Below are 25,415 nucleotides of genomic sequence, written 5' to 3'. Positions count from 1 at the left end.
GGGTGAGCTCAAGATGCTGGGCAGAGTTTGAAAACAGGCAGCTCCATAACTTCCACTAGAAAACTCAGACATTGACTGTAATTCATTTTGGTGTCTTTAAATTTCAAGCTCATTTATCCAGGTCAGGAACCATTTGTTTGCATCTAACAAGTCAAGGCCTACGGTAGCATCTTTCTAACATATGGCCTGTTTGTGTGCACCTGTGCAGCCTTGTGGGTGAGGGGAAGGCTGATCGGCAGGGATCACACCATCAGCTGTGCTGGGACAGGGCACGTGGCCTGGTACAGACCCCTCAGCTCCCCCAGCCACCCAACCTGCTTTTCAGAGAAAGGGGAGCTGGGGCTGGAGGGGTTGGGCATGTAGTAGTTCACCTATGTGAATCACTCATCTCCTGGAGAATGTCTCAAAAGCAGCTTGGAGGGATCATTCTGGAATGCCTGCTGGCCCAGAAGAGGAGGCAGAAAAAGCTCCTCGACACCCAGCAAACTCATCACCATGGCACCCAGCGAGCTCACCTCCATCCCTGAACTGCCCCATCCCTTGGCTATCTCTCCCTAAGGAGACTGACTGAGGTGATGCAAATTTAAATGTGGGCTTGTCTTTCCTTCAAAACAATTTATCTTGAAATATTACAGATAAATAGAGTAGAAAGGTATAATGAATAACATAAGAAATATCTGTGTCCCCAACTCCCAACTGAAGATATAAACCCACATCATTAAACGAAGCTCCTCTGTTATCTTTCTTTTATTGTATAAGCTTCCCAATCCCATGAGAGGTAACCACTATGCTGAATTTAGTGTTTATCACCCACTTGTTTATATATATTTATATTGAATGAATATATGAATATATAATTATATAGTATATATATTATTCTGAGTCAAAGGACAGTATCTTTCCCATGTTTTAAAAATTTTATTGAGGTGAAATTCACATAACATAAAATTAACCATTTTAAAGTGTACAATTCAGTGGCATTTACTGCATTCACAATGTTGGGCAACCATCACCTCTACGTTCGCATGCTTTTGAACTTGTATAACTGGGACTGTACGTTAGTTGTTTTGCGTCAATGCTGCTTAAGAGGTTCATCTGTGTTGAGGCATGTAGCCCTGGCCCAGTCGTTTCACTGCTGTACTGTACTCCACTGTGTGGCTATTTCACAATTGGCCCCTTCTCCTGATGGGCACTGGGTGGTTTCCAGGTTTTTACTATCACCAATGAGCCTGCCTCCTTGTGCACATGCTGGTGCTTCTCTAGGATGTCAAGCCAAGAGCAGAGCTGCTGTGTCACAGGCCGAGTGCAGCTCCAGATTCATGAGACATCGCCAAAGTGTTCTTCAAGGCGGTGCTAATTTATACTCACAGAAGCCTGGCTGTCTTGGGGAGCTGGGAGCCTTTAGTGTGCAATTTAATTAGAGTAACTTAACACTTGGATAATGTATTTCATTTAACAAAATACTGTGAGGTAGGCAGAGCAGGATTATTAAGCATTCTCAGAAACCTTTTGAAGACAAGGAATCTGAGACACAGAGGGAGGGACTCAACCCGGATGGCAGGGCTACAATCTAAGGTTAGAGGCAGGACGCCAAACCCACTGTAAGATGTTGCCAGTGTTCTCCTCATGTTACATTTCTCCCTTCCCTCCCTGACACAGCCACCTTTTCCCTTACTTGAGCGGAGATCTGTCTACACCATCAGCTTTCTGAGGGTACAACAATGAAAGCTCACCGGCAGACCATGGAGAGGGGCTCTGGAAAGGAGAGTCTCTGGGGACTGGGCAATACCAGGCTGCAGGGAACCAGGGTGGAATCTTCCAGACTTCCACAGCCCGCTCTCCCTCTGTGGTCAACTTCGTGTGCACAAAGATTGCATCTGGTGGTCCTGTTGGATCTAAGTTGCCTTAAGAGGGCATGGAAAAAAAGCTGCAGAAAAAAAGGAAAGACTTTGCAGGAAAGCCTGAAGCAGGAACCCTGTGTACATCTGTGTGCCCAAGGAAGGAGGTGCAGTGGGATGGCATTTAACATACCTCGACTCTCCGAGGTACTGTCACCTGGGCACCAGCCCCTCCTCCCCTCACTCGCTGAAACCAGGCAGCATCCCAAAGAGGAGAGGGCAACACTGCCTACACCGTGTAGCACAGAAACTTGGTTCTGGGGCAGGGCTTATGCCTCCCCACCGGCTTGTCTGCCCAAGGCCCGAGTGTGTCTAGGTGAGGCAGCACACTCTTCCCCAAAGAGAGGTTCAGATGCCGCCCCACGGCACAAAGGACTGGAAGCTGAAGCCAGCGTGCCCAAGCCTTTGGTGTACTTCTGACACAAGCTTCTGGCACCGGAGTGTGCCAGCTGCCATTCTTCTCAACTGGAAGCATCTCTTCATCTTTGGCTGCTCTGTCCCCTTGCACTCAAATCTTTCCTTTCCAACGTGAATCCTCCAACTAGGAGCTGGGATCCAGAAGGCGATGAGAGGCTGTTTCATCTCGCCGGCAGGGCCCCCCGCCTTCTGTCCTCTAGGCATAAGACATAGGTGTGACCGCTGGCAGTTTCGCAGTCTGACCTCAGGCAAGTTTCCTCTTCTGGTCAGATAACTTGTGAGGAAGCACCAGGCACATGGAACCACTGCATCATTTATTGATGAAGCTAAGAGCTTCTGAATCCTTCCCCAGGAGTCCACCATCTTACACCAATTCCTATCTGTTTACTGGTTTTTTGGTAATTAAAAAAAAAAAAAGAGTCATGGACTCTTACCCAACATGCCTGAGCAATTCCAGTTCTGGCTAAAGACTGATACCAAATACCAGAAGAAGACGCACTCCAGAGAGCCATGCCGCACACACCTCCTCTGTCCTGCTGAGGCCAAGAGGCAGCACAGCACCTGGAGAGCCCTGTCACCTGGCCTTCCTGGTCCCTGCCTGGCTACCAGCAGCACCATCACGCCACTCTTCTCTAGGGAGGTTTTCTGCACCCTCCTGCAGCAGCAGCTACCAGCTGGCCTGCTGGACCTGTCAGTTCTCATGAAATCGGGCTCTGGGCTCCTAGTCCTGTTCCCCTCCTCAGCCCCAGTGCCGCACGCCTCACTCAAGACTTAGCTCTTAATGCGAGCTTTCTCCCCTAGGGACCTCATGCAGCGCTCCTAATTAGAGGACTGTGTTCCTTGGGAAATAGGTGAACAGAACACATAGAGAAGGCTGTTTTTATTCTTTGACCTTATGCTGTTTTAGGGCAGTTTTTTTCAGTAATGGGAAGGTAACACATGCTCTGGAAATGTGATGCGTTTATCTGGGACAAGAAGACAAAGACTGATGGCAGGAGCAAGGCCAGGAAACTCATCTCTCAGGGATTCTCTGGACTCCACAGACCAGCAGGAAGTATCCTTGGCTGCCCTCCTCAGTCATCCATGCCACGGACAAGGGAGGCGCATGGTGCCCGGCAAAGGGCTACCGAGCTGCCTCCCGGCGCTGACTCAGGCCCCCACTTCCTGCCAACATTTTCCTTGGCAATTCCCGACTCCTAGATAAAGAGATGTCACTTCCTTTGGGAGTCAGGCAGATTAGTTTTCACTAAGTGTGGATGTGAAGAGCTAGATAAAATATTATCCACCTGTTCTTAAAAACTGTGGGCTATGGTTCAAAGAAGACTCTGACAGAAAAGATGATTCTCAACTGAAGATGCACACACCTCAATCAGCCCGACCACCCAGCCTGGCCTCAGTGAGTAATGAGGGTCATAACCTCACAGCCATGCAGGGCTGACAATCAGGTCTTGGTTGCACGAGGTTCTGCCCACATATTAGAGGACTGGAGGGGGAGACCTGTGCGTGTTCCCTGCACATGTCACTGGCTCATCTCGACCCTGTGAGGTTCTGGTATTACTCAGGCCACTTACAGACCAGAAAATGAAGGTTCAGAAAGCTGAACTGTGCTCAAGGTCACAGAGCTGGTAGATGTCCAGGCAGGATTCTGAATTCCAGTCTTTGGAACCCTACCTCCCCCAAACCTGTCCGTGTTACTCAGGACATCCCCACCACTAGCCCACAGGGGCAGGATGTGCTGTTTACTGCTTTATTAATATGAAGTTTGGAATTTAAATTTTCCTAAAGAGTTAAAAAAAAAAGTCCTTTGGAGTCTTGACAAACCAAAAATTAAAGCATTACTGAAGTGAGAGCACACGTGAAGTTGACTTTGAGAACATGAAAATGGCTGAAGGAAAAGAAAAATCCCTAATGCAGTAATAGTGTATCCTTATTTTCAGCCTCACATTATACCAGCAAATAGGAATCCCATTCAGGAGAGAGAAAGAGATCAGGAGAGAAGCACGAGTGGAACTGAGAACAGAGCTGCCAGGGGACCTGGTGTTCCACCAACACTGGCGAGCCTCTTCACAGGGAGCCCTACAGCCTCTGGGGGTTCACGTGTGTGCAGGCTGGTCACTCTCTCCACCATGGTGGCCAGGACAGGCCTGGAAGGTGCTGGCTTGGCCTGGTGGACTTTGTAGCAGAACAAAGGAAAGGTGAGTGCTGTCATCTTCACCAGCCTCTCACAGGACCAACCTGTACTTTTTTATTTTTATTTTTTAAAAGACAAACTATTAAAAGTAAAATGAATGAAATCACATGAGATCAAGATACAAAGACAGAAATTCAATGTAGAAAAAAAGACCTTGCTGGGAAACAGTCAATGGGAAACACGGGAAACATTTCAAAGACGCACAAAAAGCTCACGTTGTAAACAGGATTGAGCTGCTGTAGGTTCCTCATCACATCAGGGTTTCATTTTGCTCAGCCTGAGATCTCGCTCGATTTCAAACTGCCTGTGATCCACTCGGTCTAGAAAAGCTTTTCGTTCAATGTACCTGGAAGAAAATTAAGGTATCTGTCAGCAGATGCAGTAAAAGAAAATGCCTCCCCTGCACTGTCCTGTCCTGTCCCCCGCATCCCTCACCCCGCTGTAAAGGGGTCCACTTGGCCTGTGGGATTATCGGGTTACAGCAAACATAAACGGATGACCACAGGTGGTGCCCAGAGTGGACAACACGACTATTTCAGGAACATCCAGACCACTCCCATTTAGTCTAAACAAGCACGTTTCTGGTTCAGATGTGAGTGAAAATAGAATGAAAAAGAGAAACCAACAACTTATCAAGGGGAAGTACATTAGAGGCTGAAGGCAAGAAAATGTTGCAATTTTGTAACCAGGTTTTAAGGAAAGAACAGGGGCGCCCTCAAGCCCAGGTTCAGAGCCTGGCTTGGTTAGACATTAGCAGACCATGCTGGTCAAGGAGCGTCGCTTTTCTCAGCAGCAAAATAGTGACACCACATTTCCTGGCCTTGGCGGTGCGCTGAGTTGGTGGGGAGAGAAAGCTATGTACCCTGCACACACGCATCAAAATGTGGGAAAAGGTGCCTCTACAAATGGAAGAAACCCAGTAAGAACTACCTCCTGGGGCTGCAGGGAAGGTGAAGTGGGCTGAGGTGCGCAGAGCGCTCACCGTCGAAGGTATTTACCTGCAGCTCCTTCCTTCCCCACACCCTTCCCACCTCTCCTTGTGTCCTCCACCCAGATGCAGCCAGGGTGCTTCTGTGAGGACGACAGAAGAGGCCTTTCCTTAAATTCCTCCAAGGGAACGAGGTCAAGCACCTCTGCCATCCACGGCTCACACCCAGGGTCCCCTAAAAGCTGGTGGTTTGCCCCTCATCTTGGCCAGGCTCAGCAGACAAGGCTTCCGTCGGCCTCCCAGGCAGGGTGAGAAGGAAGCACAGGGCTGAAGCAGCAGGCACTGCGAGGAGAAGGCTGGCCGCTGAATGAGACACAGCTGCATTTTCGTGCACCTTCTGGCCTGAACTGTGCTGCTGCTTGCCTGGGGGGAGGGGATCTCTGCTGCTAATTAATCTGTTGAGAGAGCAAAACTGCCACTGAAAACGGGAGGCAGAATTGAATCTCTGCACTAATCTTTCCTTTGTTGCACTGTGGAAAATGTGCATCTGTCATTACAAGGTCATTATGTTTAGGGTGAGAACGTTAGCAGGTTCAGGACCCTGTGTTCCTTTGCTGAGTTCAGAGCCTCGCTTGCCTGCCCACAGCACCCTGTGAGGAGCAACCCAGCCCAGCCCATCCGCTCTCCAGCCAGGCCTGCGGCCACTAACCCTATACCTCACTACGGACAGGGTGGCAGCTCTCAGCTTGAATCCCGACCCTGCGGCTTGCTAGCTGTGTCTCTGGGTAAGCCACGTAACCTTGCTAATTCTGTTTCCTAATTTGCCTGCCCCCCAAAAAAAGGTAATCATCCTTAATCATTCCTACTCTGAAGGGCTGTTGTGGGGATTAAATGCAATAGTGTACATATTATGCCTAGCACAGAGCAGGTGCTCAATAAAATGGCAGAGTTGTCACCATCATTTCGGGAAGCCAGCTTCTGTCAGGGCTCTGAGGACAATCAATCCAAGGGGAACAGTCAGCTCTCTTGACGCACGTTATCAGCAACTACTAGCTACCACCTGGTCTGGGATCAGGAACTCAGCTGCTGTGTCAAAATTGCCAAGGAGGGGCCAGAATGGCTGGAAACACAAGGGCAGGGCCTGCTTGTAGGCTTGACATAAGCCCTCAAGGTCAGGTCATCAAATTTCGCAAATGAAATACAGGATGCCTGGTTAAATTTCAATTTCAGATTCCCCGGCAGATGGGGAAGCCACAGACACTGTGGACCCCTTTTGATAAAGTGTGAAAGCAGGAGAGACTGTGGCCGGTAAGTAGACACATGACAGAACAAATTCATCTTCTGTCTACCACCAAGGGACCCATGATTCCCCAGTGGGGACTGTTAACCGAGATCACTGACGGGCTTTGTCACACTACAACCGTCACCCCTCCCCACCCCAGCCCACAGGCCCTGGTGAAGACCACGACGGAGATCAGTGTTCTGACAGCCTGCGCTTTAACTGCCTCTCTGGAAGTTCCCAAAGAACAAATGCGGGAGCCATGGTTCAAGACAACTTTAGGGCATGTTTCAAGAGAGCCATTACCCAGGGATACCTGAGAGAGCGGGCCTGGGGGCGGAAAGAAGAGGAAGTATGTGGCTTTGAGCATTTGTGGTCTGTCTTCTTGACTTTCCTTTAAAGAAGAGGAAGTGATACTTAAATTAAGATGCTCACTGAGCATGAATAATGCCTTCCAGGTTCCCGGAAGCGGTGCTGGTGCCGGGTCCAGCTGACTTTGAGACTATCAAGAGCGAAGCCACGCTGGGTGCTAAACAAGCAGGTGCAGGCAGAGTTCAGGTTTAGGGAACGCCTCAGGCAGCAAAGAGGGGCACATATGCAGAATGCAATTCTCAAGGGCAACCCAGACAAAGGCCATCAAGGCAGGTTTGGCGACTTCATTCCCCCTTTCACAGCATCTGCAGCTGCTAACAGGATCCTTGTGATGGCTTTGGTTTGCGGCCAAGAGCTGACCAGGAACAACACTTCTACTCGACATCCTCCTCCCACCCTCAAGACAGAAAAGGTGCCAAGGATGAGGGTGGCTCTGACATTTACTATGTGTGTGACTGTGGGCAAGATACTTTATTTTTCTTCTCTGTAAAACAGGAATAAAAATTACAACACCCCTCTGACAGTACAATGAAACTGTGAGAAGTACTTTGTAAACAATAAAACCAAAAATGCCTATGAGTGTTGTGCGGTTCTTGCTTCCCATTTCTGACCTGACTGTATCACTATAAAGCCTCAGAAACTGGGACAGCTGGAACAGGGACCAAGAGACCAAATGCCCCAGAAAGAGGAAGGGCTTGTGGGGAAGGCTGCCTCCTCCAAGGTGGCCCGAGTGGACGACCTATTTAAACTGAGCCTCAGAAAGTTTTCAGGCACCTTAAGCGGGTTACAGTCCCAGAAGAGAACCACCAGCTGACAAGTGCAAGGCTTCTTTTCTGGTCTGTGCCCAGCACTCCTGGGGACCCAGAGTGATTCAGCCCAGTCTACTGGGAAGGGCAGAGGGGATCATCCCTTCCCACCACTACTGCCTTATGTGGCCCATTTAAGAGGCTGCAGCTCTTCACTGTCATTAATAAAATATGCTAATAGCACCAAAACCTAAGGGATTTTCTAAGCTTTCCCTTTCAGAACCAGGTTAGACACAATAGGCTCGGTCATCTTTTTGATCCTGCAACCCAAATTACTTTTCTGCCACCAATTTTCTTGAGATCTAGGCCAATGTGGAGGGAAGGAAAAATAGAAGAAGAGGACGAGAAGGGTAGAAAATGCTTCCAGAGAACATGTTAGTACCTACTTCTGGGAAACCAGCCTGCAAGTGAAAGGACGCCCATCCACCCCCACAAGAAGGCAGAGTTCTGTGGGGCAGCTGATCCCCAAAAGCTCCACCAAACAGTCACAACCGCCCACGAGAGGCGTCCTGCCCACTGGTCAGGAAAAGAAAGAGCACAGGGAGGTGCAGGGAAATCCGAAGCAGGCACATAACAGAGGACGTTTCAGGGCTGCGTTATCACTATGCCCCCAGCAGAGCCAGCAGGCGTTCTGTGCAGCATAAACCTGAGAAGGAAAGTGGACCAACACCAGAAAGCCACAGGCAGCGCAGGCCGTCTGAGGCTGGAATAAAGCTCTGTGATGGAAGTACTAAGAGGTGCACTTCTTTGCCCTGAGAAGTGCAAGTGAAAGAAGCAATCTGCTCAACATCACACAAGCCCTGTGCAAGAGGATGACTCGCAAACACCTCGAGGGCCCAAGTGAAAGGGTGGTGATTTTAATTTTCTTGTCCACTGCTTTCCTCCCATCTCACCTCAAGACTGTGCTCGTTCTGAAAGAGTGACTCTTGGGGGTCACGGAGATAGATTCTTTGGAGAAAGAAAATTATTTTCTCTCTCCTTCACGCCTCTCCAAATCACAAGCACACCTGGTCTCCAATCATCGCGCTCCATGACCTTCAATTTGATTGCCAGCAGCAGCCGAGACCAAGCCCGTATTCCTCTCATTTTCTCTGCGTTGATCCCTCCCCCCAAACCTGCTGGCCTCTACCTCAGCAGTGTTGGAGAGACGCACTGCTGATGGCGAACACTGCCAGGGAACCTAGTGCGATCAGTTATAGGAATAGAGGGAAGCAATGTTAAAGGCCTTGAGTGCCGACTGGTGACACTGATCCTGAAATGCTGGACTGTGCCCTGGAGTCCATGGCTCAGAGGAAAGGCAGCGATTCTTTGCTGTGCAGCTGACCTCTTCGGAACAGGCATTTTAACCAACTTTGCTGTCTGAAAATGATGCCTAGGTGGAGATGTCATTCTGACTTGTCATGCCCTTCCTTTCTGGGTGGTTAATGCCAATCTTACTAGGTTCCAAAACAAAGCCATGGCTGCCTGACAGCTAGTGGGATGTGCATGTAGACAGTGCAATGGCTCAGCGCCTGCTCTGGGACAGATGCTCTTCTAGCACCCCGCTGGTGGCAGGGTGGTGAACCAGACCCTGCCCTTCGGGGCTTACCGTACATGAAACAAAACACGACAACATGTATCAACTGACAATAAATGTGATGAAGAAGGTCAAAGAGGGTGATTTGATGGAGGGTTCCTAAGGTGGGGCTACTCAGAGAGTGAGAGTGGCATCTGAGTGACACAACAAGAGCCCACCGTGGAGGAGGACCCGGAGGAGCAGTGCAGGGGCTGGGCCGCCTGGAGCAGGGGAGAGGGTCAGAGGTGGGCAGGGGACGGCTCGGGGGGCCTGCAAACGCCAGGGTAAGGAGGTGAACACTCGTTTAAGTGCTACTTAAAATCAGCAGGGAAGAGAGGAAAAACGGTTTGTACTTTCAAAAAATCATTTTGGCTGTGATGTAGAGAAGAATGGAGGGAAGGTACAGATACAGAAGCAGGGAGCAGAGCTTGTACCGGACTGCAGGCAGCTGGGATGGACCAAAATACTTCATGACAGAACTGTCTATTGGACTTTCAGGATTGAGTGGAAAGAGGATGCTCCGAGGGCTTTCTTTCATCAGTTGGGTGCATGGTGATGGTGCCGTTTTCTGAGAAGTCTGAGGAAGGAGTCTGTTTATGGAAAGAAAGCAAGCAGAGGTATCTCAAGCTATCCGAAAGTAGAGCGTCCCTGTAACACCTCTCTTAGCTGAAATGGTGTGAAGTGAAGAAGCAATTGCCTTTTGGTGAAAACGAAAATCCTCTTCAGATTTCTTTCAGTTAAGGAGAAAATGTAGAGGTCTTTCGCAAAAGCAAAGTGGTGTAAGCAAGCTTTTGAACAGTGGGGGATATCTGTATTTGGTTTTGGATGTTAAGTTTGATGTAATGTCTTGGACATGCAAATGGAGATGTCAACTAAACAGCTGCTACGGGAGTCTGCAGCTCAGTGGGATGGTCAGGCAGGAGAGAGCTTTTTTGCGAGTTGTCAGCAGAAAATAGTACTTAAGCCATGGAATTAGCTTTCCTGGGGGAGAGAATATGAGGAACGACGGCTGCCCATCACTCAGCCCTGGGACTTCCCTACTTTAAAAGCCCAGAGAAGGAAGAGAGGCCAGCCTGGGAGACAGAGAGGAGATGCCCCCAAGCTGTACTGGCCACGGTTGTGGGAAGTGTTCCTGAAGGCTTGGCAGGAATACACCAGGAAGGGATTTAGAGGAATAGAGCACCTAGCCTTCCAGTAAGGCCCTAAGCTTGGCGTGGTCAGTAATGGCAGACAGAAGAAAGAAGAGGGGGCAGAGACTTGGGGTGGGGGGGAATCCTATCTATAAACATGCCAGACATTTCCCCTACTTATTTAATTCCCATTATAAACCTGGGAGTACACTGAAGAGTTTCTACTTCACAGATGAAGAAACTGGGGCTAGAGCACATGGCAGGCTGGTAGAAGAGCCAGGATTTGAATTCAACTGCACTTCAGTTTACTGTAAAATCTAACAAACACGCACACACACAGAGTATAAAATGGGCAAGGCAGATGAATCATTATATAGCAAGCCAAGAAGCAGAAGATGAGCACCCTAGAGAAGTCCAAGCTGTACTGGGAGAGCTTGCTTTATAGTGATTCGCAATTAGGCACAACTAGATTGTAATGTCAGAGGAACAGAAACTTGAAAGGGAAGTGGAAATGTGGGCAGGCTCACACCTGGCTGGGCTTGGGTGTTGGGTGTGGGTGTTGGGTGAAAGTTATGAACGTGCCTCCTGAAGGCTGGCAGCATTCGGCTCCTTGACCTGGTGGCGGCCTGAGAACTCGACATAAATAGACATACACTGTGTGCATTCTTTTGTGGCTTGCTTCTTCACAAATTGACCTAATGGATGCATTGTTTTTGCCCATTTTTGTTTTTGCCCATTTTTGACCTTCATATAAATGGAATTAAAACAAATAAATATAATACATGGAACCATACTGCATGAACTTCTTTGTGTTATTATGTTACTGAAATTTACCCATGTTCATTCCAATTGGTAAAGAGTATCCCAGTGTGTGAACACATCACACTTTATTTGTCTATTACAAATAGACATTGGAGTTGTTTCCAATTTGGGGATGTTATGAAAAGTACTGTTAATTGAGAAGCTACCTGTCAGTCTAACTGCCCCTCCTTTCAAAGAAATCTCTTTTTTCTGGCTGCTCTTAAGATTTTTCTCTTTGTCACGGGTTTCCTGCAACTTCACTCTGCAGTGTGGATTTCTATTTTATTTATCTTGGGATTCTTTGAGTTTTGAAAAGTCTGTAAAGAGGTGTCTCTCATCTCTTCCCACGCTGTCCTCCAGGAGGCTTAACTTCCCTCTTCCTTATTTTTTGTCTCTCTGAACAATATTCTGGATGATTTCTTCTGGCTCTTTTCCAGTGCATGTATTTCTCTTCTCTGCTGGTCTAACTACTATTAAATCTATCCCTCTCGTTTTTAATTATGGTTATTAAATTTTTCATTTCTAGAAATTTTGTTTGGGTCTTTTAGGCCACGTTTTATAGTTTCTTCTTCTTGCAAATATTTTCAAGTTTGTCTACTTCTTTAAATACAGTAGGCATAATTGTATTAAAACCTGTCTCTGATATTTCCATTGTCTAAATTCTTTGCAGATCTGGTCCTGTGCCTGCTGTTTCTTAAGGTGCTTTGCTTCTTTATGTGAGTATTTTCACACAGCAAAACTGCTTTTAAAAAATTGGACAGTAGGGCTTCCCTGGTGGCGCAGTGGTTAAGAATCCGCCTGCTAATGCAGCCCTGGTCTAGGAAGATCCCACATGCCGCAGAGCAACTAAGCCCGTGCGCCACAACTACTGAGTCTGTGTGCCACAACTACTGAAGCCCGCATGCTCTAGGGCCCGCATGCTGCAACTACTGAGCCCATGTAGTGCAACTACTGAAGCCCATGTGCCTAGAGCTCATGCTCCGCAACAAGAGAAGCCACCGCAATGAGAAGACTGCGCACCACAATGAAGAGTAGCCCCCGCTCGTCACAACTAGAGAAAGCCCGCGCGCAGCAACGAAGACCCAATGCAGCCAAAAATAAATAAACTAAATAAAATTTAAAAATTGGACAATAATAATCCAATATTGACCAATGTAGCTTCAAATTCTATTAAAGCTTTACAAGGGTAAAGATGGGATAGCACTTACTGAAGTAGAATTACTATCAAAACACAAAAAGCACAACATCATCTTTTAACCTCAATTCCATCTTATTTTAGTCAGGTCTGTATTACAGGAATATTTTTTATCACTATCCATGATTTGGATTCTTGTATAGGAGAACAATTTAAATATGGTGTCTGTAAAAATGTCACAGTCTCATAATAAATATGGTAGAGGCCAATCATTACTCATAAGTAGCTTTTTTGAGATGTTATCAAATAGGACCTTTCCCCCTTAGTTTCAGCAGAGATCACTTTTGTTCCATGGTAATACTTCTTGGGATTCTCCACATATTCCCTCAGAGCAGACTCTCCCCAGGTGGCCTTTGCTCTCGTTGGCATCTGTGTAAGAGAATTTGGGGGCCTGACCAAACAGACCTTTCAGGTTTGGCTTGTGCTTCCCACCCTCTGACACTGTGGCACTGGGCACACTTCTCAGTAGAAATCTTCTTGCCCTTCTTGACAGTCCCTGTTTTGAAGTCAGCTCTCTAAGTTACATACGTGCTGGATAGGCTCACCCAGCAGCTGACTGTCTTGCTCTCATTTCTAGAATTTAGTTGCTGTGGTCTAGTGAGTCTCAATCCAGGCTGTGCATGAGAAGCACCTGAGGAGTGATTTAAAGATACCGGTATCTGTGACTCTTTTTTTTTAAATTGAGGTATAGTTGCTGTACAATATTATATCAGTTTCAGGTGTACAACGTAGTAATTCGCAATTTTTTTTTTTTTTTTGGTGCAGCCGCAAAGCTTGTGGGATCTTAGTTCCCTGACCAAGAATTGAACCCATGCCCTCTGCAATGGAAGCGTGGAGTTCCTAACTACTGGACTGCCAGAGAATTCCCAAGTAATTCACAATTGTTAAAGGTTATACTCCATATAGTTATAAAATACTGGCTATATTCCCATATAGCTTATTTATTTTATACGTAGTAGTTTGTACCTCTTAATCCTCTACCCCTGTCTTGCCCCTTCTCCCTTCCTTCTCCCCATTGGTAACCACTAAGTTTGTTCTCTGTATCTGTAAGTTCTTTTTTGTTTTATTCACTCGTTTGTTGTATTTTTTAGATTCCACATTTGCCTTTCTCTGTCTGACTTATTTCACTAAGCATATACTCTCCAAGTCCATCCATGTTGTTGCAAACGGCAAAATTTCATTCTTTTTTATGGCTGAGTAATATTCCATCGTGTGTGTGTGTGTGTGTGTGTGTGTGTGTGTGTGTGTGTATACACACACCACACAGACATCTGTGACTCTTGATTCAGCGGTGCACAGGGATGCCCTTGTCATGTAACTCTGGAAAAACCCCCAGAAGGTTCTCATGCTTAGCCAAGGTAAGAACCAGAGTAATAGTTCCCTCCCTGGACTAGGGGTTGGGCCCTTTAATCTGCCAGGAGCTAGGAAAGGCAGTGAGTGGAGGTATGGGGTGGGCACTAGAGAGGGCAGGTGAGAAGAGCCAAAGGCAGAGCACAGAAGTCATCATATCTGCACTGGAAAAATACAATCAGATCCGTGGAATCATCTGGCCAGGCGGAAAAGGCTCAGAGACAGAGGGAAAAGCAAAGAGCTTAAAAGTTGTATGCTATTAGCTGTTCCCTAACCCAGTTATGTGATTTTCCATTGCCTGAAAAGTCCTCATTGGGCAGATGTCCTTTTTAATCTTGTTTTCTCTTCCAGCCTACATTTTCTTATCTCTCCCTTATCTTCAACAGCACCACTCCTTACTTTTATAAGACCTCTATTAACAGAACGAACACTGTCTAACCCATATAATCAATCCTCAGAGAAGCAGTAAAGTGTGGCACGCACTGGCAGTTCCTCTGCTGCCTGAGATCACCAGGCAAACATGGAGAAGTGGCAGGGCTGAGTTACTAGAGCTGAGTCAGAGTGGGGAGGTTCAGGGCATGCATCAGAGGCCTTCTGCAGGTAACACTGACTCCTGCTTGTGCTTTCTTGTGGGCCCTTCCCCAGATGGCTCTGGTACTTCTACCTCTGTCCTGTGGCAAACCATCTTTGACAGATGGACTTAGAAGTCTGGTAGTTAAACAAGCTCATAAAGTCATTAAAGGCATTTTTTTTTTAATCTACTGATCAGCTTCTACATTCATTCAAATACTCGTGAAACCTAATCTAGAAAAATGACCCCCCAAACAAATCCCTCACCTATCTTTATTATAATTTAGCTTATAAGTAACCTGAATGACTACCACTTAATACACACCTTTAAGTGACAGTGACGGGCAGTTCTGCAAAGGGCTTTATGTGGACAGGGCTTTATGCCTCTCTTATCGTGCTCCACTTTATTGCACTTTGCAGATACTAAGTTTTTTAACAAATTGAAGGACTGTGGCAATCTTGTGTTGTCAGATGATTGTCAGCATTTTTTAGCAATAAAGTATTTTTTAATTAAGGCTTGTACATTGTGTTTTAGATATAATGCTTGCATCCTTAATAGACTACAGTATCGTATAAACATAACTTTTATATGCACTGGGAAACCAAGAAATTCGCACGACTCACTTTATTGCGATATTTGCTTCATTGCAGTGGTCTGGAACAGAACCTGCAATATCTCTGAGGTCTGCCTGTGCTATATACATATATGCATGATATATATATCACATGTTTTGTCTCATGAGAGCCTCACAACCACCCTAAGGGTGGTATTACTATCTCAGTTTTACTGGTGAAGGAGCTGAGCCTCAGGGATGCACAGCGACTGCAGGGAGAGCCCCTGCTGGAGAGGGGCAGGCATGTGGAGTACCAGGGCTGTCTGATGGGCCACGCACACTTCCTTTCACTGTTAGGGGTGGGGAGTGTGGACCTTGAGCCATGGACCCACTTCTGTCGTAACTTTGTTCTTGGGTTCTTCTGAGGTTCCTAAGTACTCAGTGAACACCGTTTCTCTCAGGACATTCCTGTACACAGTTTATGGACACCCTCTTTGTATTCCAAAGTGAAGAGGAAGAGGGTGCATGTGATGGCCCAGATGCTGTCTGAGGGCTGGTGTGTCACATAGGTTGAAGCCAAAGGTGAAGCCCCACCCCGGGCCACAATGACACGGACAAAAAAATCCCACAATACCCGACAACATCTAGGCGCTCTGTTGACTCTGCGTTTGATGCACTGAGCTTGTCTGGCTTCTCAGAAGGCCAAATAATTCAGATGAGACTGAGGCTGATACGGTGAGCCAGACTGACCACATGAACAAACGAGGTGACTTACAGTTCATGGGAGCTGCAATTCAGCAAATTCAGCTTGGCAGACGTGCCTCTCCCCGAGAGAAGTGCTGCTCACGTGCCCCCCCACCCCCTTCCTGTCACCCCAATGTTTTCCTCACCGACAGGACCTGCCCACATTAGAACACAGCTTCAACAACAAACCAGAGAGCTCATGTTTTTTGTTTTACCGTGAAAAGCTCCTGCCTACTTAAATTGGGTGGCGCATGTGCAATGAACTAGCCCAGGGTTTGGAGGATTTTCAGAGAATAGAATGCACTGCTTCTTACCCCTCCTTCCCCCGATTGTGGATGGCTAGTTCTTCGCCAATGCCCTCCTCCTCCTTGAAGCTCTCCCAGTCCAGCTTGGACTTCTCTAGGGTGCTCATCTTCTGCTTCTTGGCTCCTATTTTCCCCAGAAGGCTGCTCATGCCACTTGATCTTTTTAACCTAGGGAAAGCAAAAACATGAAACATGTAGCAGGTAAAAACTCTAATCTCTTGATTAATGGTTTTTCTGATTGGCACGGGCCTCCCTAGATTCAAGCGATTTATCTTAATGGGAGCCATGTTTGCATCCAGGGTACTTCCTGTCGCTGTGGAGAGCACAGTAAGGAGACCAGAATCCTAATGCACTCTTCCTGCTCAATACCTCTGACCACTCTAACGACCTGGGGATAGGAAATCCTGAAGACCTCTGTCTGCTCTGTATGACAGACAGGTCTCTGCTTGCAAGGAGGGAGAAGTGCAGCATGATTCAGACATGGTTTTACAATCACATGCCTTGCTTCATATTCCAGCGCGAACCATGTGACTTTAGGCTAGGTATTTAACTACATCTGCCTCGGTTTCCTAATCTACAAAGTGAATGCTTACTCACAGGGCTGTAGTGTATCCTCTATATAAAGTGCTTAAAACAGCAGCTGGCACACAGCAAAGGGGCAATAAATGTTATCCATCCTGAATCACTGTCATCATCTGTGCACTAAAGCCCCAGGGAATCCTTTCAAGAGAAAGAGAACCAGATCCCAACACTGATGAGCAAGAGTTACAGGATCTTAAAAAGACCCTAAGATCAGTTTCCTTTCAACTCCTGTGAGTCAGGACCCTGGTTTTTCCCAGGAGGTGGAGAACATTCCTCATCCTGAAAGCAGGGAATGTACAGCCTGTGCTCTACTTGCTGGTTATGCTGTCGTGGACGGTGGGAGAAACCCCATATGTCCAAGTTCAAGTCCTGGCAGGTCAAATGTTTCTAGTCAATGTTAAATGTATGAGATAAAATAAGCAAGACAGAATGCAGCTAGTAAGAAGGTGGTATTAGGGGAAGGAAGTATGGAATGAACATGGCTTTTGGTCTCTTTAGAAAGTAAAACAAGTTATATACCAGCATACAGGAAACTAGAAGTCATTTTCTGCTTTACTGAGATATGCAAGACGGTTAAAACATTTAAAACCTCTCTGAGCTAACAACACAAGGACTGCTGACAACATCAATACTAATACCTCTCACTTGCCTAGAAGGCTCATTACCCAAGTGTTTCATAGCCATTTCTTATCTTACTCTCCCTAGTGCCGTGAAAGAGGACCACTGAGTCTCAGAGTTGGAGGAGGAACTTCAAGATGATCTTGTGTCTCACCAACCATTCTGAAATCCCACCTTCCTGCAGCACAGGGCCAGTGAGGGGTGGCTCACTACCTCTGCCCTGGAACGAGCCGATAGGCCAGTGTCCACACTGAACACGAGACTCCTGGGGCTGAACCATTACCCTCCACACTCTCATTAGCTTCCCTGTTGTGGTCATACCCTACTACAGGCTGTCAGCTTAAGATCAACTCACAAGAGGCTGGACAGGCATCACTGTCCTCATTTCGAGTTGGACAAATAAAGTGCAGAGAGGTTAAATGATACAACAAAGGAACCAACAGAAGATGCAGATCCAGGGCAAAACAAGGCTTTTCTGACCCTCAGTGTGGTGCACTGTGCTGTCTCACTTCTAACGTGAGAAGTTACTCGAGAGATTTTCTGACGGCTATTTTATTCCCAATTTGCTTAAGGATTTTCCAAAGAGCTCTTTATGAGCTTTTGATTCATATCTTCTAATTCTTTTCCAGATAACGGTCCCTACAACAATCTCTCCATCAACACACACAGACTATATTTTACCAGGAACAGAGCATAAGTGGGGAGGCAGAAACTTAATATGGCTCAAATCTTTCCCCTTCTCACCTGCTTCACTGCTACTGTCCTGGTTCTCATTTTTATATTCTCACCTGGATGATTAAGCAGGCTCTTCACTTGTCTCCCTGACTTCTGTCTTGTCCCACCATCACTCACCTGCTCCATCCTGGCATCTATCCTACATGCTGTCTTCACCGTGAATTTTTGAAAATATGAAGCTTATCACGTCTTTCTGGTTAATGTCTCCTCCTTGACCCCTAACTACTCTTACAATAAAGTCTAAACTCCTTCGCTCGCAGAGTTCTTCCTGATCTTCTCTCGCCACATCTCCCCTTGCAACCTACACTCCAGCCACACCTGCAGTTCACCTCTCCTGGTCCCCCTCCCATTCATCTGGTCTTGCCTTAGCTTAGAAACCGCTTCCTGCAGGAGGCTTTCCCAGACCCTTCCCCCAGTCTCTGAACTAGATACCTCCTGCTGGTGTTTCTACTGCACCCCTGTTCTTTTCCCATTACGGCACTGCTCCTCTCCGTAACAGGTGTTTGAGGGCTCTACGTTCAGCTGCTGCTGCACTGGTCAGCTCTGAGGAAGCTCAGAACCACTGCGGACAACATCTCACCAAAACCACACACCTGGAGGCTTTCCATTTCTGGCCGCAGGGTGTCCTTTGACCCTGCCTACATGCCAGAAGCACTGTGGTGGAGTGGTTGTGGCGGACAGGAGCTGGCGGCTAAATGGCCCAACCTCTTGTCCTCACATAGGCAGTCCTGGGAGGTACACTGAATGCTTCTCAGAAGTCCTGATGGCTCGTGGCCTTGGAAATGCGGGCACTCTTGTATTGGCTTTTCTGCCTTCCCTGCCTCACTTTTCCCACCCCCTCAACTCTTGCTTCTTGGGACACCTCCCCAACTAAACCACCTGCACTCAAAGCCTTACCTAAGGTTCTGCTTTGAGGGGAATCTAGCAAAGATGTTGAGGAGAAACATGACTTTCCCTTTGCAGGCTCTATATCGTGTGGATACTTAAGTTCTGGGTCTCCAAATCTCTCTCTAGCACATGGATATAGTTCTGTAAACAGTGGACACTCGATAAACTCAACAATGTCACCTGGATCACAGAACCAATTAGTGGGAGAGAATCAGATTTTTGTAGAATAAAGGTGTTCAGAACACTTCTAAATTGGGGAATTCTAAGGGGAGGAATTTCCACTTATATATGCCAATCAGCTCTCAGTAACTCAGGGTTCCCCATTTTGTCTGGGCAGCACCACGGCTCTGTACACCATCTCTCCCCGACAGCCTACAGCTCTGACAGTATTACCAGAATATACCATCTTTTCAACAAGTCACTTCGAGAAGTCTATGGGAAAATGATTTTTGCCGCATAGCAGTGAAAAAGGTTCTAGAAAAGGAAAAGTTGTAATCCCCCTTTAAATGAATATCAGCAAAATTTCACCCGTGCTATTATGCTTTAGGAGAAAGCTTCTATGTCTGCTTGCATTGGATCATTAACACGGTGTATGATTTCCTAATCTGATGGCCTCAAAAGCAAAATTACCCCTCTTGTATTTGAGGCTAAATCAAAGTGAACGACACATTTACAGTAGCAGCCAAAACATGCGGAGGTTCATCACCACGGAGAGACCAGCACTTGGTTCCTGGAACCTGGAATGTGGGGTCTCACACTCACTCTCCACCTTGAAATGGGGCTTTAGTGGCATAATCCTGGCATCATTCCATTGCAATTGTCAGGAAGGCAGATTTACCCTGACCTTGGACCCATCTCTGCTGTTAAAGTTCATCCACCAGGCTTTCAGGAAAGCTGAGGCAGGCAGGAAAGAGCCAGATTCTGGGCAGTGGCTGCTGGCTGTCTCTATTCTGCTGTGAAGGAAACTGCAGAGAGCGCCTCGGCCTACGGCTCCTCTCAGAACTGCAGCTAGGCCAGGAGGGAGCAACTTCAGCACTGGCATCCCACAGGCATTTAGCAGGTGTGTACACTGGAAAACAGGGGAAAGGGGAAGGTCCGAATTCCCTTGGAGACCTCTCTGCTGTCAGCAGGAACCAGTGCAGTTTCAGGCATCAGAGCAACAGCAACACTGACTTCTCTTTGTTCTGGATCCTAAGCCATAATGGCAAGGGACTACCAGAAAGTCGGCTTTGACAGACCAACCCCTCCCCCAGCTGCAGATTTTCCAGTCTTGGTTCTAAAGTGGGATGAGCTGTGTCATGAAAACCACATTCAAGAGAACCTTCACCCACCTGTTAGAGGTCAAAGTCCACAGGAAGGCACCCTGCACTTGCTCCCTCACAGACTGCATCCAGAAGGTTATACTCAGACATATCCAGACTACTGCTGCCGAGGTGTTTTCAATGTAACAGTGACATTTCAACCGCCTCCTCCTACTCTACTGATCTTACGACCGTAAGTTCGATGTGAGGACTAATCCTGTCTGAGGAGCACGACCTTCACTCTAAGCAGCTGGCTTCCGTGCCATCAGAGAGTATGGCTGAGTGCACAACACACTTGTGAAAGAGCCTCTTACTAAGCCTTTTTTCTTGTGCTTTCTGTCCTGTTCTCCATCAATCAGCAATTATCCCAATTCCCTTCCCACTGTACCAAGCCCGATGACGTGTCCCAACACCAGACACCAACCAAGACCTCACAAAAAAATATTCAGAATCTCAGAAGAGTAAAAGGGACAAAAAGGGCAAAATGACCATTGTTTTTTTCCTTGCTGAATTCAAAGTTTACAATGATATTTTGCTAGAAATTATGCTGCCGTTTAGCTCCCAGAATGGAAGTTTAACAAAATTCACTGCAACTAAATGATAAACTCCATCCTGTTGAGTCTATTATAAAGATATTAAAGTAACATGTTTTCTTTGCTCCAGTCCCATGAGCATGGACACAGAGTCACTCAAATGATTTGTTTCGTAGCAAAAGCACTGCTTTATCTGGCCATGCTCAGTGATGCTCTGGATCCTGCTGTTTATTTATGAGAGGTACTGGAAAGGAGCTGGGAAAATAACTTCTTAAACAGGAACAGAAAGGATGAGAGGACACAACAACTGGTTGTGAAGAAAAGGTGGGAACATCTTTCCCATAATCTTTAAAATTGGCCTCAGGCACCCAGCTGTCTCACAGAATAGAATTTGAGGTTTGGGAATGAATTTAGAGTCATTTGTTCATTGGACTCATCCAACAAAGATTAATCAGAAATTACTGTACACCAGACAATGTGCTTGGAACTGGGGATACAAAAATATATAAAGCATAATCTTTGGCTTCCAGGAGAAAATCTAGTAGAGGAGATCATCATCCAAAAAAACTGTGACCAAATACTATCAGGACACAAAACAGGGAGCGGCTGAGAGGCTGTTTAATGCAACCTCTTTATTTTAGAGATGAGTTAACTAAAGTCTAAGAAGGTTAAGAAATCTGCCCAAGTTCACCGTGGGAGACTTGGGTCTAGTACTCAGTGCTTTTGACACCTGGCCTGTCTTCTCCACCTTGCTGATACTAGAGCTGAGGACAGATAACCTTTGGAGAACCCTTCCACACACCAATTTCACTGCTGATTTTGGGGTTGGGGAGGATATTCTTATTTTCCCTGTTGTCCTGGAGCTTACTGTACACAGGGCCCATGTCTTACTCATTCTTGGCTCACCCAGCGTAGTACAAAGCCTTGCCATGGTACGTGACCACTACATGTTTAATATGATTCGATAATGGACTTATCCAAGTGAATCTTCTCTTATAACAGAAGGATTTAACACTGCACTTGGACCAACAGGAAAGAAAAGGAAACGCCAAAATTGGACAAGCAAGGATAGGGTCAACACATGTGCACGGAAGCACTACTGACCTTTACTTAGAACTTCAACATACAGAGCCCAGCTCAAGCCTACGCCTTCTCTCTCACAACCTGTTTAACCACTAACATGCAAATTATTTGGAACAAAGATTCTTTGGCAGAGATAGGCAGTTTCCTTAGTATTTGTCATCTGTTTACAAGGCAGGAGTGGACTTATTTGTAGCTTACCCATGGACTATTTTCCAGAGCCATACAAGGGTCTGGAACTGGCATGGTACTTCCTGCGAAATGGGAAGAAAGTTTATGATGAAATTCTTCAGTGAGAGCTGTCTGATTGAAACCACTATTCTCTTTCAGATCTTCTTTGGATTAAGCTGAAATCCCGAAGAATGAAATGTAAAGCCCTAGTCTCTGGGCCAATTTCATTCCCCACCTCTGTAAGTCTCTAAATAATCTCCACAAAGCCCAAGACAAGATGACTCAAGGAAATGGACTGGAAGCCAGTGGTAAATTAGGAAAAGAGTTTAAATCTCATTCACTTCCCAACATTGTACTGACAGTATTCTATGGGACATCGGGACTCAGGAAAGTGGAAAACCAGAAATATTGACATTGATACACTGCCAGCCAAAAAAAAGGCACCTATCAGCAAAAGGTAAAATAAAAGCTGGCAAACAGCAGCAGCTTCCGTTTTTGTACAAATAGAAAACGATCTGCTACTCAGTTATTGATCTTATGCCAATCCAAGAGTAAAGGGAGGGACTTCCCTGGTGGCGCAGTGGTTAAGAATCCGCCTGCCAATGCAGGGGACATGGGTCTTCGTCCTGGTCTCCGAAGATCCCACATGCCACGCAGCAACTAAGCCCGTGCGCCACAAATACTGAGCCTGCGCTCTAGAGCCCGCGAGCCACAACTACTGAGCCTGCGTGCCACAACTACTGAAGCCCGTGTGCCTAGAGCCCGTGCTCCACAACAAGAGAAACCACCGCAATGAGAAGCCTGCGTACCACAATGAAGAGTAGCCCCCACTCGCCGCAACTAGAGAAAGCGCACGTGCAGCAACGAAGACCCAACGCAGCCAAATGTAAATAAATAAGTAAATAAATTTAAAAAAAAAAGAGTGAAGGGAACGTAAGTTTGTCTGATTTGATTTCCGCTGCTCTGCATCTTTACAGCATGTCTATGAAACATACCTGATGATTCTGGTTGCAAAAGCCCTGAATTCTAAGCTTCTAAAACACTATATTATAGAAAAAGCCCCTTTCAACTCTTCCTTCCCTACCTGTTAAGCACAGAGGTCTATTTTGCCTGCTTTGGCCTTTGAGCTGCTGCTGGGAGGACTATTCTAGCTGACTTGGTTCTGTTTAAATGGACAGCTCTTCCTATAGAAGACATTCATTCACAGTCAGTTCTCCCCAGAGCAGTAGGGATCCTCTAACTGCACAGTTTCTGGTCTCTCTTGCGATAAAGGTCATTTATTTTTGAGACAAGTAACTTGGGGTTAGGGACTCTCAAGTGACTGAAATGGACTTTTTCTCTGGGACAAACTAACTGATCTGTTGGGCAGTAGTTTATTTGCATCATATGCCAAGAGAAAGTTAATGCCCCTCTTTGTGAAGAACAGTCATCCACTGGTCTATTGTTCTGCTGAAACCAGCTCAGTGGGCTTGCGCCCCTTGCCACAGAAGGCAATTGTTTGTTTTTATTGTTGTTTGTCTTTATTAATCTGCCTAGTTCAGACCTTTCAGAGAGGGTCAAATTTAGACAAGCATTAGGAAAGAATGGGTCCTTTCCCACACCATTCCTTGGTGCACGTGAGGCCTCTGCAATGCTTGGTTCACACACTTAACGCAGAGAAAAATGCTGTATGAAGATGCAAAAGGGCTTGCGTTGCCAGGTGGGTGGGTGAGCTTTAGGGTATGCAAGCATCCAGTGCACTCCTGCTTCTGCGGTATGGAATGTGAAGGCACAAGAACAGCAGTGTGGTCTACTGAGAAATTTCCCTCAACTTTCCTGTTTGAAAAATGTCAAACTGACAGAAAAGTTGAAAGCAGAGAACGACTATTACCTAAACACTCTTCACTTAGATTAACCAATTATTAACATTTTGCCACATCTGCTTATCTTTTTTGGGGGGGGTGATTCATGCTCCTTCACCTCTAAATACTTTGTGTGTGTCTCCTAAGGACATTCTTCTACATAAACAACACCTTATACCCAAGAAATCTCACATTGATAGAATGGTGTAATCTAACTTAAAGTTCATATTCACATTTCCCTCAATGCCTCCCCAACGGCCTTCACATTTGTTCCCCATTGCCTCTAATCAGGCACATCTGGGGTTCCCTTAGCCTCCTTTAATCTAGCACAGTCTTCTGCCTTTTGTTTTGTTTTTTGGTCTTTGATAGTCTTTTGAGTCTAGGTTGGTTGTTTTACAGAATATTGCTAGTTTAGGATTTGTCTCTTTCCTATACCAAATATGCCATGTACATGAGGTAGGGTACTTCTTACTGCACCATCACATAGTAATGGACACATAGTGTCAGGTCAGCCCAGGACTCATGATGCTAAGTGTGGCCCCTTGGGTAATGTGGTGACTGCAAGAGCTCTCATTTGTAAACGTACATTCTCTTCTCTGTGATTAATTTGTAATTAATGTGTAATATGTAGAATAATACCTTCAGGAAGTTCTGACTGCTTATTTCATACCTCACCTATAATGCCTTGGCCATGTCTAAGGACAGACTGGGGTGAATGAATAGTGAAGGACCCTATTTGAAGGATAAATATGCAGAAAATCCCAAAGGGATCATAAAGCTCTGGCTGTAAGAAAGTCTCTAAAAAGGGAAAAAGCAGTAACTGGAGAAAGGCCAATGGTTATGAGATCATCAGCAGAGCCCTAGACTAGATCTGCCAATGGTGAGCACAGAAGTCTCTGGCCAACACGGAAGCATTCACCTCGATACCTGGATACTCTTCTCAAGGGCTGGAGGCCTGGTATGCATAGGGTTAAGTGACATGAAGTCAGTGGCAAAGCAAAACCCTCTGGCCTACCCACCAGACCTGTAGGAAATACTACTGAATTTCCCTTCTCCTTTGTCCCACTCCCCTGTGGTTGTATCTCATTCCCTGGGGAAGAGATAATGCCACATCCCTTCCTGCCTCTGCTCCAGCAACTTCCTTCCTCACACCATTCCCATGATGGGGGCTCAGGGCAAAGCAGGGAAGGGCCTCCACCATTTCACAGCAGTTGGGGAGTGAAGGAGGCCTGGGGGCTCTCCAAGGAGGAAATGTTTAGTTTATTGGGAATGAGGGTTATGCCTGGGGAGGGGAGGGACACTTTCCCCTTGAGGTGCAAACTGCTATTGCTTTCATTTGTATGATCAGGCAGAGTTGGGGAGAATAATGTATTGACCAACACAAACAGGCCATTTACATTTCTGAGACCGAATTTTAAAGGAATTATTAAATACAGCTTCTAACAAAGCCCATAATGACATTTTTCTTTATGCAGAACCCTGGGAGCTCAACTGAGGAAGGCACAGCTTGTTTTTCCTGATACTGCTTCCATATGGGCTCCAACCAATCACAGCCATAGAGGCAAAGGAGA

The 25,415-nt window shown here is 46.5% G+C and overlaps 1 protein-coding gene and 1 pseudogene across 6 annotated transcripts in view; both read right to left on the bottom strand.

The window, feature by feature from the left end:
- Window positions 1-4,553: 4,553 nt before the first annotated feature.
- CFDP1 (craniofacial development protein 1) overlaps window positions 4,554-25,415 on the bottom strand; it is a 135,913-nt gene continuing 115,051 nt past the window's right edge. For 3 of the 6 annotated variants that reach the window (XM_004273282.3, XM_049703703.1, XM_049703702.1), the window contains 2 exons: window positions 16,105-16,263; window positions 4,554-4,852 (listed from right to left, as the gene is read on the bottom strand). In XM_004273282.3, coding sequence (XP_004273330.1) covers window positions 4,762-4,852; window positions 16,105-16,263 — 250 coding nt within the window. In that variant the 3' untranslated portion in view covers window positions 4,554-4,761. Of the gene's footprint in view, window positions 4,853-16,104; window positions 16,264-22,033; window positions 22,087-25,415 lie in introns of all 6 variants that reach the window. The other 3 variants (XM_049703704.1, XM_033434385.2, XM_033434383.2) reach the window with 2 other exon arrangements.
- On the bottom strand, window positions 10,677-15,690 carry LOC105748149 (cytochrome c-like; annotated as a pseudogene).

The sequence above is a fragment of the Orcinus orca genome, chromosome 20 (assembly GCF_937001465.1).
Source record: "Orcinus orca chromosome 20, mOrcOrc1.1, whole genome shotgun sequence".
In the NCBI taxonomy this organism is placed as follows: domain Eukaryota; kingdom Metazoa; phylum Chordata; class Mammalia; order Artiodactyla; family Delphinidae; genus Orcinus; species Orcinus orca.
The sequence above is the reverse complement of the archived record's forward strand: the minus strand, read 5'-3'. Positions and strand labels throughout refer to the sequence as shown.